The sequence below is a fragment of the Mirounga leonina genome, unplaced genomic scaffold, assembly GCF_011800145.1.
Source record: "Mirounga leonina isolate KUSES-001 unplaced genomic scaffold, KU_Mleo_1.0 Mir_125, whole genome shotgun sequence".
Lineage (NCBI taxonomy): Eukaryota > Metazoa > Chordata > Mammalia > Carnivora > Phocidae > Mirounga > Mirounga leonina.
In genome coordinates this window covers 41,030,785-41,049,447 of record NW_023270305.1, presented here as the reverse complement: position 1 = coordinate 41,049,447, position 18,663 = coordinate 41,030,785, and the positions used below count along the sequence as shown (strand labels likewise).

The following is an 18,663-nucleotide window of genomic DNA, read 5'->3' as shown; positions in this document are numbered from 1 at the left end:
GGCGCCTGCGGAGGCCTGGGACAGACTAATGCAGAGCAGATGCCGAAGGAGGAGGGGAGGAGGATTGGGACACTACCGCACAGAGACGCGCGGAAGCAGCCAGCGCCCGCAGTAGCATAGGCCCAGCCCCGTACTTGGGAAGGTCGCAGGAGCTCTAGACCTTGTACACCGCCATCCCTAGGTACTTCCAGGGGGATTAAAAACCAAGGATTAGTTTACTGTGAAGTATTAACATCAAGTGTAGTTGGAGACTCAAGGGAGAGATCCCAGTGGAGGCCACCAAAGGCTTTCTGGAAGAAGTGGGACTTTTTGTGGGCACAATTTAGAGAATGGGGATGGGGTGCGTGGACAAGAAGTGTGGTGGAAATAGAAAAGAAAGGCAGAGTGGAGGCGAATGACCAGAGAGATGGACAGGAAGAAGGCCAAGGTGTGGATTTGAGAGTAGTGATAGAAGCAGGGCCTCAGGGAGCTGGGACTTTAGCCTGAGGGCAATAGGGAGCTAGCAGACTTTTTTTTTTTTTAAGGGAGGGAGTTACCCTATGAAAGAAACATTTTTGCTCATTTATCTTTGAATAATTGTAGTGGATAAGCAGCAAGAAGTTATGAGATCAGTGATTTTTAAATCAACCCCTTCTCACTACAGCCACTGCTTACCTCCCTGGTCCAAGATACCATCATCGGTTCTCTGGATGATTGATCGCAGTGGCTTCTGGCCTGTTTTCCTTGTTTCCACGTTTCCATATGAATAAAAAAGGATATAAGGAAAGTTTTTTGAGTTGATTGATGTGTTTATTATCTTGATTGTGATGGCTTTGCGTGTGCACACATACACTTTTATACACTTTAAATATGTACAGTTTATTGTATGTTAGTTTTATCCTAAGAAACCTGTTAAAAACAAAATTTTTAAATCAGGCTTCTTTTCCTTCCAATAGCTTCCCTTTTCAGAATAAAAGCCTAAGCCCTTCTAATGCTTCAAGGCCTTGCATGGTCTCTCCAGCCATACTGGACCCCTTACTGTTTGTTCCACAGATAACACCAAGATGTACTTGCATTATCAAATGCTCAGATATCCAAATGACTCCTTTCTTCCTCCAGGTCTTTACTCTGTGAGGGCTTCTGTGATCACGTTAGATAAATCACAACCCCATCCTTTCACTTCTCCCCTTCCCTTTTTTTCTTTCTTAGCATTTCTTATTATTTAATATATATTTTCTTGTGTTTCACCTGCCTTCCCCACTAGAATATAAACTTTGTATGGCAGGGATTTTTTCCCCCCTTCTGTTGTGTCTGCAGCTCTATCTCCAGTGCCTGGTGCATGGTAGGTATTCAATCAAAATTTTCTGGATGAACAAATGAATAAATGTAGGTGGTGGTGATGATGGCCTAGCTTAGATTTTATCAGTGGGAATGGAAAGAAAGGGCTGTATCAGAGACATTTCAAAGGGAAGCACAGGAGGGAGTGACTGAGGAGCTTGGGAGAGGAGCACATCCTCCAGCCTGCTGGACTTCAAGGTGCCTGCAGCAAAGGTGGGTGGAGCTGGCCAGAAGTTTAGGACAGAGGGGCTGGAACACAGCAAGTGTCAGAGCCAAGGATAGAGATCCAGAATTTCCTGAGTGGATATAATAGATGGGACTATTAGAATGGGTGAAACCTTGAGTAGATATAGAAAGAGGGAAAGCTGAAGTCCGAGCTCTGAGAATGCTCAGTCTTCAGTGGAAAAAGCAAAGTCGGTGGCGAAAAAACATAAGCATTGACTATGAAAGCCTAAGATATAGAATAAGACAATATTACAGAAACCAAATGAGATATTTCAAGAAATAGTTGGTAATCGACAGAGCAAAATATGTCAGAGAAATCCTCAATAATAGACCCTGGAGCTCTTTGAAAAAGAGTGTGGTGAAGCCAAGTTGTAGTGGGTTAAAAGAATAAATGATGAGGGGCGCCTGGCTGGCTCAGTCGGTAGAGCCTGCTACTCTTAATCTCGGGGTTGTGAGTTTGAGCCCCGTGTTGGGTGTAGATACTACTTTAAAGTTAAAAGAATAAATGATGAGGAAGTAGAGGCAGTGGTTGTGCAGAGTACAAGGGAAAGGAAAACTACAATCTCTCTTGAAGAGTCAGGCAAATATTTTTGTCCAGGTAAAAGAGACCTAAGACAGTTGGGGGTAGGAAGGACTAAGCTAATGAGAGAAATGATGATACAGGAGTGGGGACCATCTCGTGGGAAAGACACTGCACATAAAGCAGGAAGGGACGGCACCAGAGCACAGGCTGGGAACATGCTTCTTCCTGTGAAGCTGCCAGCTTGAAGGCCTGAAAACTTGAAGGGTTGGGGACCACATGCACATAGGCTATGGTGAGAAAGATGCAAAGGAGTGTGTATAGGAGGTTGGGGTTCTGACCCCAGGGCCTCCATCTTAGATATAAACTAGCAGGAACCACCTTTTCCAGGGAATCAGGGGATCAGAGTGGTGGAGACAAGCAGAAGAATCCCTAGGACTGTGGCTGACAGAATTGGATACCCTTTGTTCTTGAAGTAGGGCACTCATTTCTTTTTTGGTAACTCCCCAGAAGATGTGTATACATTACTGGGTTTGTGACCATTCTCCTCCAAGGGTCAGTTGGGCAATCTCTGAGTGGCAGTGCCAGCTGTGCTGACCTCAAAAGGCCGGATGAACAGTCAGCAGGTATACAGGTCTTCCTCCCTCACTGATTCAAGAAGGATTTATTCAGCTTGATTGGAGACACACTAGTGCCCACCCTTTCCTCAGAGGCCCACCCACTAGAGTGGGAAAAAAGACCGACAGATTCCTAACCTGTAGGCCAGTCCCCTTCAGGGTCTTTATTTACTTTGCTGTCTCCCTAGGCTCTCTGTTCTCATTCAGGGGATCCAGCCCAAGTGGTCTCTGGAGGTTTTCCCTGAACAGCAGAAGTTTCATGCCCCCTAGTAGCCCCACCTCTCTACTGCTGAGAAAGGGTGCTTGGGCTTCTGTGAGGGGCTAGGGGAGGTGATAATGTCTGTCTGTCCCACCAACCCAAGATAACAACACAGCTGCCAAACTGGCAGGAGCCCCCCTGCTCCCCTTTCAGAAGGGGCTATTGGCAGGGTCAGAAAGGGCTGGAGAAATTGGATAGTGGAAGTGGACAAGAATTTGTGGGAGGATGTCACATATTATTGATGCCAACTGCCTCCCTCCTCCATGGTTCACCCCCTTCAGACTGAGGCTTCTGGGAACACTGAGGGAGGGCCTGGTGGCTTTAGTCTGGAGAGTCCATTCCCTCCGTTCTTTATCTTCCTGCCCAGATGCCCAAATATCGTTCCCAGTTCCCTGGAGAGAAAAGACCCCTCACCCTGCCTCTGGCACAGGGCTGCAGCCCATCTGCTGGGGAGAAAGGAGGGGCAGTCTTTCCCAGGAGATCCTGGAGAACCAAGTGGAAGATCTGTGCTCCCAGGGAGACCCATCTACGAGACTTGGAAAGCATTTCGGCTTACGCGGGTAACAGACTAGCTGAGCACCAGAGTGGGCTGGAGTCTAGGGGCTAGGGCTGACACAGCAGGGTGGGGTCCTTTGGCCACCACGTGTCCAAGGCAGGAGGAGCGGCTCATCCGTGCCCACCCGCCTCGGAATGGTAGCAACACCCCCCTCCCTGCGCCCAGTCTCACCGGCTCGGAGGCGCCAGGCCCCCCCCGGGGCCGGGGCGGGCCGGGGAAGGTAATGTAATTCCGACCCAGCTAACCCGATTATGGCGGCCTGCACCGGGCCGGGCGGCGGCGGGGGCGGGTCTAAGGCGCAGGGGCCCGCCGGGCCCGGGTCCCATCCCGGGAAGGACGCAGAGTTCACATACTCCCAGCTCCTGGGTCCCCGGCCAGAGGTCACAAGGTCACCGAGCCCTTCAGTCTTTCCCCACCTCCCATCCGTGACACACTCCAGGCACAGTTTCTGGGGTTGGGTGGGGTGAAGCGTCTGTGGGAAATGAGGCGGCTGACACCGCCGAAGGCTTCAGTGAAGACCCACGTGTCGCCTGTGGCGATTTTGTCCTCTCGCCCTTGAGGGGGAAGTTTGTGAGAATTGACTTCCTAGGCGCAGAGTGGAGGGGCAGAGTCCCGCGTTGGTGGCCCCCTGTGGGGGGCGGAACGCCAGCTCCAAGCTCTCATCCGCCTGACTTAGCCCGGGTTGAGCCCGGGTTGAGCTTTACACCGATTTCAGAAAATCGAAATGCTAAGAAACACAGGGCATCAATTACTGGCGTTCCGGGAAGGAGGTAGGGGCCCTACGGCAGAAGCCGGGAGGTGCACCAGGATCGCTGGCCCAGGGTGGTTGCTCCCCGCCCTAGCCCACCAGACGCGCCCAGCCACCCCCTTCCCACACCTGTCCTCTTCCCGGGCCTCCAACTCGCCGGCGCCGTTCCCAACCGCTTCCCATCGCAGCCAGGAAGCCACAACGAGATTTGGTCTTCGAGGGCACTTAGGCGGGGGCCACAACGAATCTGGCAGTCGGCAGGCAGGACCCATCGCGAGGCGAAAAGTGGGGGCTGTGGGAGGAGGCACCTGCGAGGAAGCCGGTGAGGCCGAGGAAGCCCAAAGGCGGAGGCCGGCGAGGATGGAGTTGCTGTGCGCATCTCGCCTGACTCAGCGCGCAGCGGCCCATGCTCTGGCCCCTCCCGTGCTGAGCCTGGTTCCTAACACCCTTGCCACCCCCCACCCCCCTCCGCCTTATCCCCACCATCCCCGCCCGCCAGTCGTCCGGGCGTTTGGCGCAAACAGGCGTCTCTTTCCCTTTAACGGGTACGGCCCCGCCCCTGCCCTACCCCCAGCCCCCACTACCCACCCAATGCTGATCTGTCAGTCACTGCCCCATCCCCAGCCGGCCAACCCTCTCCACCCCGGACTCGGGCAGAGGCCCCGGCAGCCCAGCGTCCATCTGCGCCTCAGGGACAGCAAGGGCGCTCCTGGGGCCCCCGCCGGTCGCGCTCCCCCGGGATGCGAGTCCCTGCGCCGACGCCCGGCAGAGGCCGGCACCGGCGCGGCTACTCCCCGTGCACAGGGATGAAGCTGGCCCGGCGACCCCGGCGACCCGCAGCGGCCAGCCCCGCGGGCCCCTGAGGCCGCCGCCCCGAACGCTCCGCTACTGGGCTCCCAGAGTTGCCTGGGGCGCCCTCCCCAACCGCCAAACCTCCTGTGGTCCTCCTTGACCCGGACCCATGGAGCCGGCGGTCCTGGCCTCGCACAACCTCCCGCACCACGAGCCAATCAGCTTTGGCATCGATCAGATCCTGAGCTGCCCGGAACCCCCCGGGAGCGGCCTAGGCCCCGGTCGTTCAGGCCAGGGCCATGGGGAGAGTGCGGCGTTCTCGGGTGGATTTCACGGAACCTCAAGCTACGGTCCCGCGGGTTCGCTGGCCCCGCTACCTGGCAGCTCCGGCATGGGCCCAGGCGGCGTGATCCGCGTCCCCGCGCATCGTCCAATGCCAGTGCCGCCGCCCGCGGGAGGCGCGCCGGCAGTGCCTGGACCCTCTGGCTTGGGCGGAGCCGGGGGCCTAGCCGGACTCACTTTCCCTTGGATGGACAGCGGCCGCCGCTTTGCCAAGGACCGGCTCACGGGTGAGATTGTCCGACCCTCCAGCGTCCAGCCCCACATTGACCCCTTTTCCTCATCTTTGATCCTTCTGCTCCAACTCAAGTTCCCCGTACGCTCCCCGCCCGGATCATCCCAGGGGATCCTCCCCCAACATGTATCTCTTGGTCCTGATGCTGAGAGAGGCAATGGGGAGGGAGCTGCCGTCGATGTCCGCGCCCTCCTTTGCAGTCTACTGTCCACACTGCGGGTAGGGCAGGGTGAAGTTCCGGGGGCCTTCTCTTTCTCACCCCAGGGGGAGGGCCATTTCTTCCGAGGCCCTTTCTTGTCTGGAGGCCTTTGCTGGTGTGGGGCCGAGCTTGGGGCACCTGGAAGGACCGCCCTGAAAACCCTGCCCTGTTCCTTCTTCCTGCCCGTAGCTGCACTCTCGCCCTTCTCCGGGACGCGCCGCATAGGCCACCCGTACCAAAACCGGACCCCCCCGAAGCGGAAGAAGCCGCGCACGTCCTTCTCCCGCTCGCAGGTGCTGGAGCTGGAGCGGCGCTTCCTGCGCCAGAAGTACTTGGCCTCGGCCGAGAGGGCAGCGCTGGCCAAGGCCCTGCGCATGACCGACGCCCAGGTCAAGACTTGGTTCCAGAACCGGCGCACCAAGTGGCGGTGAGGCTTGGGCGAGCGAGGGCTCGCGGGAGGCGTCAAGTGGCGGTGCGGCGCGGGGCGGGTGAGGAACCACGGGCCCGGCGGGTGAGGACGAGGCGCGGGGTGGGCGAGGGCCGGCCTCGCTGACCCCGCGTCTCCGCTCGCCTAGGCGCCAGACGGCCGAGGAGCGCGAGGCGGAGCGGCACCGCGCGGGCCGGCTGCTCCTGCACCTGCAGCAGGATGCCCTACCACGGCCTCTGCGGCCGCCGCTGCCCCCGGACCCGCTCTGCCTGCACAACTCGTCGCTCTTCGCGCTGCAGAATCTGCAGCCTTGGGCCGAGGACAACAAGGTGGCTTCCGTGTCCGGGCTCGCCTCGGTGGTGTGAGCGACGCCTGCCTGACCGGCCGAGTGCTCTTTAACGGACTGAGGCGCCGTGCGGAGCGCCGGACCCAGGGCCACGGAGCGCGCGGCTGACCACCCCGTGGTGCCGTGGTGCCGTGGTAGCGGAGCTTGTGAGGAGGAGCTGGCTTTGAGGCTATCGTCGAGGGCTCCTCGGCCACCGCGGCTCCTCGGCTAGCGTTTCGAGGTTGCGCCGCGCATTTAGACTTGGTCTTTCCCGCCATTTCCCACTTAACTGCGGTCGCTCGGCAGCTGGAACCCGAGGAGCCAAGAAGGCGGGACTTGCAGTATGGTAGCCAATGAGGTGAGGGGAGGGGGGCGGGCTGGCCAATGGGAGCTGCTCTCCTGAGGACTTTGGATTCTTCGGAGGGTGGGTTGAAGCTGGGGTTCTGGACCCACAGAACAGGCTAAAGGTGGTGCTGGGATGGGGCGGCGGCAGCTCGCACTACCTGGGTCTGTATCAAAGGTGCAAGGGAAGGAAGACACCAATGACAGCGGAATAATGGAAGAGGCGCTGCAGGGCAAGGGTCTGACTGTGACAGGAACCAGAGGGTTATCCACACTAGGCATCTCATTCTTCAACCGTAAAATTAATCGCTAAGGATACCTTTCTGACTCTGAACCTCATGTTGTCATGTGTGTTCAACCTGCTGACTCCGTCCTCCTCCTTGAGCCTCACAACGCACATGGGCGGCAGGGAAGACGGATACTTACACACCCAACGAAACAGAAAATCCAGGAACACTAATCTGGCTCTGGTCTCCCGTGGGGACAGAGAGAGGAAAGGGGGAAGCAGTGGATAAAATTAATGGGCCCTGTGGAGTTAGGGTGAGCAGATTTTGGCAAATAACTAGGAATATCCAAGAAGAATCAAAGATAATTCCAGGGTTGGAGATATAGAGGATTGGGAGATCAATGGTGTTGTGGATAATGAAGGGGAAATTGAAAGATTAGAGCAAGATAACTACAGGCAAAACTGAATGCTAGACCTAAAGAGAATACATTCTGGAAAAGTGCTTTTGGGGGGGGGGGTTGGGTGACATCCACATAGAGGTGGAGATAGATGGAATGATGAGAACAGATAGACTCTCCAAGGGAAGACACTCTGAGGAGAGAAGCAGAGTTCTAAGGATTAAATCTTTCTTTTCACCAATTTCTACAAACATATCTACAATGTGAAAGATGATGGAAGATATCAAAATTAATAATTTTAAGGAAGAAAAGGGAAAGGAGTGCCCAGCTGGGAAAAAAGGAAAGTGTGATGTCCCTGAATTTGTTAGAAAAGCTTTAGCATGCTGGTAGGCCAGGGGCTGCTGGGAAGCTTGTTGGTGGAAAGTTGAGAATTTGGGGATGGTTTCAATGGCCTTGAGGGTTAAGAAGGAGCTGGATCTAAGTTGTATGTGGAAAAAAGGGAAGATTTTGTCTGATTTCTTATAGCACTCTCATTCTTCTTCCCCTGTAGGTGAGAGCAAGATAAAGGGAAGTGAGCTTCAGGCAGGGTCAGAGACCAACTGTAGTCAAACTACACATTTTCTGGGTTAGTGACAGCTAGGTCATTCATACCGCAAAGCTTGACCACAGGTGGGAACAAGGCAAGAGGATATTGCTGGAGGAGTTGGATGATATTGTGTCATCTCTAATTCATGGATATTGTATATGCTGCTGCAGAATCAAACTCAAATTTGGCACCATAGAGAAAGAACTTTTATAGATCAAAGTGAAGCACACAAAGACGGGTTTGGCATAAATTGGGGGTTTGGGGGGCATCAGTCGTTCTCCAATAAATAGAAGAAGGCTAAAGAAAGGGTCCAACCTTATGTATACTGTGGCTTACCCAATTTCCTCTATTCTCAGTCTACCATTTCTTGAGACTCAGGTTCCAGGATTTACATTTGATCCGAAGCTTTGGCTGGCTACCTTGGTGCTAGCCTGAGAGAGGACCTAATGCCTTCAGATGAGCTCAGTTCCATTCCTTAGGCATGTCACTGCAGGACACAGGCATCTCCAAACTCTTGGGTAGAGGGAGATTCACTCTCTATTGAAGAATCTGCCATTTCTTCTCTCAGCTGATTCAAGAGGTCTCTGCTCTCACTGGGAGGCAAGTTACTCAAGAAGTATGGAGGGGCCAACTCTACCAGCCTGACAGAGAGAGTCACAGTTAGATGATTTCTGTATCCTCCCTTATAATGCAGATTCTTAAACTTCTTCCCATTCCTTCCACAAGCCCTGTCCCCTCAAATCATATGTCACTACAGACCACTAAGATATCCTCTTCTCCTTAAGAGGATATCCTCTAACTCCCCAGCCATAATTTTGGCCCCAAGAAGAGGAATGGGCAGTGTAAGAGGGGTGTCAGGGAACTCACATCTGTGGCTGAATCTCAGAAACAATGGAAAGGCAGTTGTCTTTGGAAATGGAGAAACTGTGGTAAAGCACCCACGGCGGGGGTCTGGCTGGAGACCTGCGGCTTCGGTAGCAGCAGTATGGGGAAAGCTGGGCCACATGCTTATGTGTCAGGAGCAGGTAATTTCCAGTCCCGTCTGTGTCTCGGGCCACCTCATTTAAAAGCAAAGATAGTGAAGGAGTAAGTGAGGGAGAAAAGGAAGGCAGTAGGAAAAAGAAAAGGGGGGGGGGTGCTGAGAAAGAATTAGGAAGGGTGTTGAGAGTATAAAAAGTAGAGCATCATCTCTAGGTGTTAGAGTCCCTCCCATATGGCATTTCCCATAGTCCCCTGCACCCCAATACCTCAAAGGAAAAGTTTCTCCTGCTTCTAAAAAATCCTTTGAATGGTCACTTGGACTCCAGTTTCAGAGATGGCCTATCAATTTTTGGTCCCTCTGCTTTCTACTCCTTTTATGACCTTCACCCCAACTCTTTCCCCTAACCTTAAGGAAGTATCCTGACACCAGCGCTTTCTGAAGGTCTCTGCGATTCTGCTCAGAGCCAAAGGCTGGCTGGGACAAGGGAAGTTCAATTCGTTGCATGAGTTCTAGGAGTTCACCTCGAAGTTTCTGGGCTTGGCACAATGCTGCCCAGTTGAGCCCCCGAGCCTGGCACCAAGCCTTGTCTGCTCCGCCTACAAGAGGAAAGGGCACAGCTATAGTTGCAGAGAGACCCCGAAGAGAACCCAGGCCTTGGCCAAAGGGCCTCCTCCTCCTGGGCACAAAGATCTACCAGCTGGTTGCACACCACTTTCCCCTCTTTGGAAAATACAAGATGCAGAGTGGGCTACTCACTCTGTATAAAGGCTTCATACACCTGGATCAGAGAACTGTGATCACCATCCATATGTTCCAGGGCCCGACGCAAGGCAGATTCTTCTGCAGAGAGTGGAGGATGGGTGAACCCAGGAGCAGCTGGAGGAGAAGAGAGGAAGGTCATTCTGGGGAATGAGAAAGGATAGCAGTACAGAAGGAAGGGTGAAAAGGTAGGAAGTGTCACTTTGGGAAATTTATTCAAAAGACGTTGATAACTTTCTAGGTGCTTTGCACTTTATTAGACATTGAAGATAAACGAAAGACAGTCTCTGCCCTCAAGTAGCTTAGAGTGTGGTGAGACAGATAAGCAAACTTGATCAGCACAACAGGTGTGTGGACTAATATTTGAAGCTTTTTTTAAAAGATTTTATTTATTTATTTGTCAGAGAGAGAGAGAGAGAACACAGGGGGAGTGGCAGGCAGAGGGAGAAGCAGGCTCCCCACTGAGCAGGGAGCCCGATGCAGGGCTTGATCCCAGGACGCTGGGATCATGACCTGAGTCGAAGGCAGACACTTAACCGACTGAGCCACCCAGGCATCCCAATATTTGAAGTTTTGTTAGGAATTAGCTCAGTAGAGAGGGGGCAGAGAGAATCTGAACTGTGGGCATGGCAAGGTACAGAAATTAGTAGCATGGCCTGTTTGGAGACCTGCACGCACCTAGAAAGGGTCAGGGGAGTGGCATGTGTGGCAGAGTGGCAGGAGACAAAGCTGGAGAGGTAGGTGTGGGCCAGGTCATGAGAGGCTGGATGTGCTGTGGCCAATGAGTTTACGTTCTGTCCAGAAGATAGAGAATAGCTGTTGAAGAAGAGTTTTGAGGGAAGAGAGTCCAAGTGTTTAAAGAAGTTTACTTGACAAGTTAGGAGGCTAAAGGAATCTACGCTGAGTGGTGGTGAGGATCTAACATTGGCATTGATAGTGAGTATGGAGACAAATAGATGAATTAAAAAAAAAAAAATCTAGGAGATAAAACTGAAAGAACCTGGAGAAAGATTAGTCTAGAATGATGGTAGTGGAGCTGCAGAGATGATGGCATGGTTTTGTGGTGGTGGTGAGGGAAGAGTTTAAGCAAGTGCTTGAGTTCGGATCTGGGCTGGGTACTGTGGCCAATTCTGATAGAAATGTCCATCAGGCATCGGATATATATATCTAAGATTCAGAAGAATGGTATTGTCAGGAGATAGAAGGTTTGGAAATTTTAAGTGTAAAGATGGCACTTCAGACTAATGGGTGTGCATGAACTTGCTCAGAGAGTTCAAGGAATGAGAAGGCAAAAGGGGCAAGGATGGAACTCTGAGGTCCAATTTACAGTGGATGAGCAGAGGACAAAGAGCCAGGGAAGAGATGAAGGGAACGGCCGAACAGCCAGAGAAGTAGGATGAAAACCTGGAGGAGCAAGTCACAGAGGCTTAGGGAGGGGGGAGTTTCAAGGCAGGAGAGGTTGCATTTTCAAGTGTCAGAAGGTCATAAGGTATAAGGACTCAGAAGTATTCAGTGGGTTCAGCCTTGGTGGAAGGGGAGGGGTGGTGGGGGGTGAGGTGGTGGTCACCGCGGAACTGAGAGATTTGTCAGTGTTATTGTGGGCCTGAGCCTGGGATGCAGTGGGCGGGAACACACCAGGCCGACTGGGGCAGAGGTGATTCTGCATTGCTGCAGGGGAGTAGAGGGTGGATGGAGAGGGGTGTGGAGCTTTAGTAATAACAGGAGAGATTTACACATGCTGGGGGCAAGGACCAGCACTGGGAAAAGGCTAAAAAGACAGGAGAGGGCTAAGTGGTTAGGGCTGGTTTTTGGGGCACTGTAAAGGGAGCAGAGGGGAAAGAGCTGGTCTTGGGAACACCAGAACACCAGAAAGGGCTGGGAAGGACTGAAGTGGCTGCAAGAGTCAGAGCGAGAAGTGATTTATACCAGTGAGCATGGCGGCGAGGGTGAGCATCTCATCCACACAGTCAAACTCGCAGGAGGCCAGCAGGGCTTTGGCCAGCTCAGGGGGCAGGGGGAACTCTGATAGGATGACTCCCAGGTCTGACAGGTTCCCATCATCATCCAGGGCTGCCAGGTAGTCCAAGTCTTCCAGGGCCTGCATCAGTGCTTCCGGAGCTGGTGAGGAAAGAAGGCTGATAGGGCCGGGAGTCTCAGAGCCAGGTCAGACAGCAGAACTTGGGCAGGGGGTGCTCACCAGGCCGGTCCAGGAAGTGACACTCCCCGGGCTCTGCAATCTGTCTCCTCTTCAGAAGTAACACAAGGGGGCTCAGATTCTCCTCACATATCCTGGGTGCGGACAGCGGGGGCGCCTCTAGTTCTAGGAAGGACTTAGGATACAGGCAGAGGCAGGACCCTGAGGGGAGAAAGACCTGGGAAAGAAGGCCTCTGTAGATTTCTCGGGGTTTGCGTGTGGGGACTCTTTTCATGTTTGATCTCAGGAAGGGCAAAGGCTCTTACCTGGTGGGACCCCTCTTGCCCGCAGTCTTCTTGCTTCTGCCTGACACTTGCTGATTGGTCTCAACACTTGGGATTCTGCTCGGATCTGAGGATTGTACACCTGTCGCCGCCCCACCCCCCCAACCAAGGCCAAGACAGTTCAGAGCGGGCCACTTCTATCTTTAGCCCCCACATCCCCTCATCTCTCTCACTCACGCTTCGAAGCTCCAGTCCTGAATCAATGACATGTCGGATGGAAGGGAGGGAGAAGGAGAAGTCAGCCAGCCAGTGAGTGACCACGATCCTTCGGGCACTCAAGTCCATGTCCTCGTATACAGCCTGAACAGCTGGGCCATGTCCTGGGTGAAGGGGCAGCACCCGTGGTGGAGGACCTCTGAGAGCCAAGGGCTCCACCTCCCTGGACAAGGATTCACAGCACAGCAAAATTTCCTGAAGAGAGGGGTGGGGCATTAAGGCAGTTCTCACCTTTTTGGTGACAAACCCCTTTGAAAAACTGATGAAAGCTATGGTTTTTCACTCTGAAAAAATGCACATACTCATAAAGTTGTTATAATTTCAGGAATTCACTGAGCCACAGTCTCTGTGTTAGATGGAGTCAAAAAAGGGGCGGTAGACCTCTTTACCCCGAAATCCTTGAGTTTGTCCTAAGGACTTCAACACAGTAAATGTTACAACTTCAATGTCTCTAACAAGCATTGCTCCAACTCCCCCAGGGAAGGAAGGCAGCATACACGAGAACCTTCTGCAGCCCATTTTTACCTCCTCACTGGGCAGGTACACTAGCACATCTCCTGGAGCCTCCTTCGTACACAATTCAAGCACAGCTTGGCAGGCAGCTTCCACTCGATCGATAGGGACAGTGTCCCTGTATACAGGTGTGGGACACGCGCCAGGCCCTCTGGGTACATGCACAGTAGGAGGATGGCCCCAGAAGGCTTGGAGCTTAGGTTCAAGGGCAGGGTCAGTAACCACAACCACTCTCGAGTCCCCTGGACGGTTTTCCAGCCTGGCATTTCGCAGTAGCCCCTGGAGCAAATCCGAGGCCACTGACCGCTCCTGAGCCTCATCCAGCACCAGCACGCCCCAGGCTCCTGTGCCCCGGGTTGAGGCCACCTCCTGTAGAAGCAGCCTGTCCCAGCAAAACCTGTTGACATGGGCAGAGGAGTCAGTGTGGACACTGAACAACTCCAGAAGTCCAGGGGAACGTCTTCCTGGGAGGCCTAGATTTTGATAGTAAGGTCAGAAAAAGATGCCGTGAACCTGTGTTGAGACCCACAACCTCACTGATGACGCTTTTTTCACAAGCTGTACTCCAGCTGGGCAAATGAGGCTCGTGATGAGGGTGAGATTGAATATCCAAGGTCCCTGCCTGGGGTTAAGGGCTTAATTCAGCATTGTGTCGTGCATGATCTAAAGGGTGACATGGGCTGAGGGAGGGTTGGTGAGATGTCAGAGGACTGGGCTTGTTTCTACTGGGGGAGGGAAATCAGATTTGGGTCAGGCCTGCAAGAGGCCTCACCTGAGCAGGGTGTCTGGCCCAGTGCAGTCCTCCTGGGGAATGCTGTATCCAACCTCATGACCCAGGGTTATGTCCATCTCATCGGCAACCCGCATGGCCAGGCTCAGAGCTGCCAGAGGGTGGGGCTGAGTGACAGTTACTTGGCCTTCCTGGAACCCCCTGGCCAGTGCAAACTCTGCACACCACTGAGGGATCTGGTGTAGGAATAGGAAAGGACAACCAGTCAGTGAGATGTAGGATTCAGTCAGAAGTGCAGGGGGGACTGTGGCCATTCTAATTTGGGGAGTCCCCTGGTCCTTCACCAGCCCCCCAGGGGCCAGTCTAACCCAGTCTCCCTTTGACCACTCCCCTCAAACCCCATGGAGCCCAATCCCCACCTTGCCAGTGGAAGGACCAGTTCTCTAGTCCCTCCCTTTGTCTACTCCCAGAATCTCCCCCCACCTGGGTGCTCTTGCCAGAGCCAGGCTCTCCAGACACCAGCACCACTCCACTGGGGCTACTCTCCAACTGCTCCAAGAAGATAAAGCGAGCAGCCCAGATGGGTAAGGCTCGGCGCTGCTCAAGCAGCTCGTAGTAGCGGGAAGAGAAGGGAAGCCCGTCAAAGGGGTTCACAGCCAACTCAGACTCCCTGGGGTTTGGGCCAGACTCTTCTGCCAGCCCAAGACGCTGAGAGGCCATGGTAGCTGACTGGCAGTACCTACAGAAGGCAGGGCAGTGATTAAGGCCTCATATTAAAATGACTTACACCAACTTCCCACCCTTGATCCCTAACTTGTACCCTCAGGCAGTAATGCGCTGGGGTCCATCCTTCCCAGCATTTCTTGCCTGCCAGGAAACAGTGGAGACTTGAGTCTGAAAGTGTGGGACTATCAAAGTGGACTATTAACCTGTTAGTCAGGTAGTAAAATTCCTGTGACTAACACAGGGGGCCTCCAGGGCAGCAGGAATTATGGTAACCTGTGGGAAGGTTCTGAGGGGAAAAGGATAAAGAGATAAAGAACAGGAGGAGGAAAGGGGTAGGAACCGGGGAGCAGGGCCACAGGGATCCTGGATTCAAACCTGCTTGCAGCTCTGAGACGTGTCACGATGGCAGCCAGTTCCAGACCCACCCAGCCAGTCACCACCAACCCAGACCCGAGTGAAGTACAAAGGTAAATTCCGGCTCCACCCTGGGGCTTGGCTTAAACAGGAATCCTTAAGCCTGGTTTTGGGGTGGGGCCATTTGCTCCACCTTATTTAATTAGTCAGAAGCCTATGGAAAACAGGTTCCAGACACCACACTGAGCATGTGTACTCTACAGTGTACATTGTGCTGTTAGTGAAAGGCATCTTGGGACTTGTAGTTTTGCAGCTGTCTCTTCACAAAGTGGGGCCAACACCCAAGCTAGGGTCCAGTTGCTGCTGGTCTTCAATTCAGTTACACTTCCATAGTATCACTCATTTCTTGACACGAAGGGGTGATTTCAACCACTTCTCACAAACCCACAAGGAGGCTCTCACCCCTGTTCCCCCCAACCAAGGGAAAAAGAACCTGCTCAGTGGGCTTTTGAGCCCCAGAGAGGCAACAGAGACCTTGAGTGAAAACCCTGAATTTAATATGATTTTGGGGGGAGCCCCATCCCTCCCTTTTTACCACCCACCCTTCCAGCCAGTTGTAAGTTGGGTGAGGGCTGCCCCCAGTCTCCGTCCTGCGGCTCTGGGTGCCATCCTGTGCTCAGTCAGCCTCCTGGGCCTGTCTCTCTGTGAATCTCCTGCGAGACATAGGAAGAAGACATTGTGTGGGCTTTGCCACATTAGCCCTATAATTAGCTCTCTTCTCCAACCTGCCCCTTCCTACCCACTGTCCTCTAAGCCCCTCACCTTCTCGCATATTCATAGAGTGCCTGCTTGCGCTCCTGTAGGCTCTCCTGCCGGGCCCAGGAGGACTTGGCAAATGTGAGGGCTGTGGGCTGAGGGGTCACCGGGCCAGAGCTGGGGAACTGAGGTGATCACAATGTCAGAGGGCTTGCGAAGTCATCATCATTAAACACGCATCGAATGCCTACTTTGCAAGAGAGGCACCGTGCTAGGGTCTCAGGATCAAAAAAGAGACATCAAGGATAGGGAATATGTAGACTGCCCATCCCAGCCCTAGTCCTGGACCTAACCATTTCCTGGGTCTCACCTTGGGGGCGGAGGCTGTGGGAAGGGATTGGGTCCCTTCAGTGATATCTTCAGGCATGAACGCTACAGCTCCCTCAAGCAGATTAGTGATGGTCAAGTCTACACAGCCAGTTCTGGCTGGGGAGAAGGGAAGAGAGAAGGGAGTCTGTTTCCTTGCTCACTTTCTCCCCTCACCACCCACTTTTCCTCTCTGCGCCTGTCTCCTGTGTGAGGCTACCCTTTCCCATACCCAGGTCTCTCTGGATGACGCCCAGTGGCACATGGGGTAAAACCTCCTTGACTCTCTGAGCCAGAGCTGCCAGCCGCACACCAGGAGAAGGGCCAGGGGAGGGAGGGAAAGAAGACTGGGCTGCAAAAAAGAAATCCGAAACATGGTGAGTGGAGAACTGGGAGGAAGGAGGCTGACTAGCACAGGAATAGGAAGGGAATCACAAGAGGCCGAGAAAACCCAAACAACTTTGTGTAGAGAGACCACATACCTGACTGAGGGCGCAACCTGGGGTGTCTCTGTCGTTTCATGTGCTCTGCTTTGTCTGCTGGAGTGAGTCGTGTCCCTGTCTGGCCCAATTCTTTGGCCACCAGCTAGGGAGAATTGGAAGGTTGAAACTGTCAAGGTCTCAAGACTTCCTCCTCCTACCCTTAAGGAAAAACCCCACCTCCACCCTGTCTGTGTACCCTACCACCTCTTGCACACGGATGGCAAACTCTTCATTCCCCTCCCCCAGCTGGCGATGAACAGGAGGGAGCCACCTGCAAAAAAAAAAAAAAAAAATCATGTTTGTGTGCATCTAGGTAGAGGCTATCACCCTCTCCCCCTTTGATACTTCTTTTCATGTAACAGTTGTGATCAGGGTGGGGAGACAGTAAACACTTTGTATTGCCTCTGTGATAAAACCTTGATACTAAACGATCTGCAAATGGACAGGGAAGAGGCAACCTCCCTGACCTTGAGGTGAGCTTCTCCCAGCCACCAAAAAGTGAAGACAGTTAATACCTTACTTGATACACTGTGAAAGGGACGAAAAGTGACCACAGCAGTTCTGAGACCCAGGAGGCATCGGACACCGTCTGGAGGGAGGGCATGAAGTGAGTTCTAAGCCTGGGCCAGGAGTGGGAAACTTAACCCTCCAAGCCCCAGAGACTCCCTGTCCAACACACACTCACCACAGAGACTAGGGGTCTCTGGACTCGCAGGGTAAGAGGTTGTACCACATCCTGAATAGAAAATGGCCAGGAACTGGAAGATGGAAGAGAAAGTAGGATGGGATTCTAGCCAGCCGGTCAGCACCTGACTCAGAACAGAAAACTGTCAAACTGTACAAGTAAATAAATGAGGAATAGAGATACAGAGGAAAAGAACTAAAAGCGAACAGAAAAGAAATCAACTAGGTCGTAAGAGGTAGGGCTGAAAACTGAAAACTCAAGGGCCCCCAAGCCTGACCACCTACCCAGCTGGAGACCGATACCTGTGCTCACCCACCTGAAGCGCAGGAGCCCCTCCCGGCCATTGGTGGCCTCTTCCTCAGGGAATAGCAGCAGAGGGGTGGGAGGAAGCCTCGTGGAAGCACAGAATCTCTTGAGTGACTCCACCAATTCCCCCCGCCCATCCATCTCCATGAAGCCCCGAGACCAGCACACAAAACTTGGGGGACTATTGAGTAGAGGCTGGGAATCGAGAAAAGAGATAGCAAGAAAAGAACATTGGGAAGTGAGAAAAACTGACATTTGGGATAAAGAAGTGGGATTAGGGGTGAGGCTCAGTATTTCGTGGTCCCCAAGGGAAACGCGGGCGGGCAAAGGGGAGCCGAGCTGGGCCCCAGGGAACCGCCCCGTGGAGCTCTTGGCTTCGCCCCCCACTCACGGTGCTACAGCTGGTGAGCAAGTTGACTATGTTATGGTCGAAAGGTGTCACGTGGTTGGAAATGAGGACCCTGACGCGGTGATCCCGGAGTCCGGAGTCCTCCTGCCGGGCTACGAGCCCCAGCACCGCACACATGGTCCGCACCACGAACCTGGGGGCGCAGGCAATGGTGACTTCACGGCCTCGGGCCGGGCCCAGCCCAGACCCTCCCGGAACCCCCAGGTCGTTACCTGCGAAGGACACTGTCTGGTAGAGCGCAGCTGACCAGGAAGACGTGGATCCCAAGAAAGAGGCGCAAGACGAGGAGACAGAACCCGACTGGAGCGTAGAGCAGCAGCGCGAGGAGCAGGAAGCCGTCACCCGGGAGCCTGGGGGCGAAAGGCGGGGTGATCGGGCGCCGAAGCCCGCGTGGACGCGGGAGCCGGCCTCTTTACGCCAGGGCTCTTACCGGTGCGAGTCAAAGAGCCGCTCCGGCCCCAGCGCCGGGGAAGGATCCATTGCTGCTCCTTTAGGGCTGTCCGGCCGCCGCCGCCATCTTCGCGCCCCGCCGCAGGGGCTCCTGGGAAGGCGGAGTCTTCGGGCATCCGCCCAGGGTGCCGGCACCCGAGGTCTTGAGGCGCCCCGGAAGGGCTAGTGTCCCAGCATGCCTCGCGGGCCCTTGGGCCACCTCATAACTCGCGTCTCGCGGGGACCACAACTCCCGGCATTCGCGGGGCGGGGGCGGAGCCGGCCTCCCGGAATCCTGGGTCCCGGCGTGCACTTCTGGAGGACTTCAGGTACCGACGTGCCCCGCGTTCCTCGGTCCGCT

At 54.1% G+C, this 18,663-nt stretch overlaps 3 protein-coding genes across 3 annotated transcripts; 1 reads left to right on the top strand and 2 right to left on the bottom strand.

The window, feature by feature from the left end:
• Positions 1-5,203: 5,203 nt before the first annotated feature.
• On the top strand, positions 5,204-6,599 carry TLX2 (T cell leukemia homeobox 2). Its single transcript, XM_035000480.1, has 3 exons — positions 5,204-5,603; positions 5,997-6,234; positions 6,383-6,599. The coding sequence occupies exons 1-3, from the start codon at positions 5,204-5,206 to the stop codon at positions 6,597-6,599; spliced, it is 855 nt and encodes a 284-aa protein (XP_034856371.1).
• Positions 6,600-8,269: 1,670 nt separating this feature from the next.
• Positions 8,270-14,590, bottom strand: DQX1 (DEAQ-box RNA dependent ATPase 1). Its single transcript, XM_035001233.1, has 11 exons — positions 14,273-14,590; positions 13,832-14,025; positions 13,072-13,456; positions 12,508-12,741; positions 12,313-12,412; positions 12,050-12,208; positions 11,779-11,970; positions 9,850-9,969; positions 9,499-9,689; positions 8,979-9,169; positions 8,270-8,752 (listed from the first exon to the last, which is right to left on the bottom strand). The coding sequence occupies exons 1-11, from the start codon at positions 14,507-14,509 to the stop codon at positions 8,596-8,598; spliced, it is 2,160 nt and encodes a 719-aa protein (XP_034857124.1). The 5' UTR covers positions 14,510-14,590; the 3' UTR covers positions 8,270-8,595.
• An 814-nt stretch (positions 14,591-15,404) lies between these two features.
• On the bottom strand, positions 15,405-18,463 carry AUP1 (AUP1 lipid droplet regulating VLDL assembly factor). Its single transcript, XM_035001232.1, has 12 exons — positions 18,304-18,463; positions 18,086-18,223; positions 17,856-18,006; positions 17,475-17,659; positions 17,159-17,231; positions 16,989-17,062; positions 16,678-16,744; positions 16,474-16,576; positions 16,224-16,343; positions 15,996-16,111; positions 15,692-15,810; positions 15,405-15,582 (listed from the first exon to the last, which is right to left on the bottom strand). Exons 1-12 carry the CDS (start codon positions 18,351-18,353, stop codon positions 15,546-15,548), a joined length of 1,233 nt encoding a protein of 410 aa, XP_034857123.1. The 5' UTR covers positions 18,354-18,463; the 3' UTR covers positions 15,405-15,545.
• Positions 18,464-18,663: the final 200 nt, after the last annotated feature.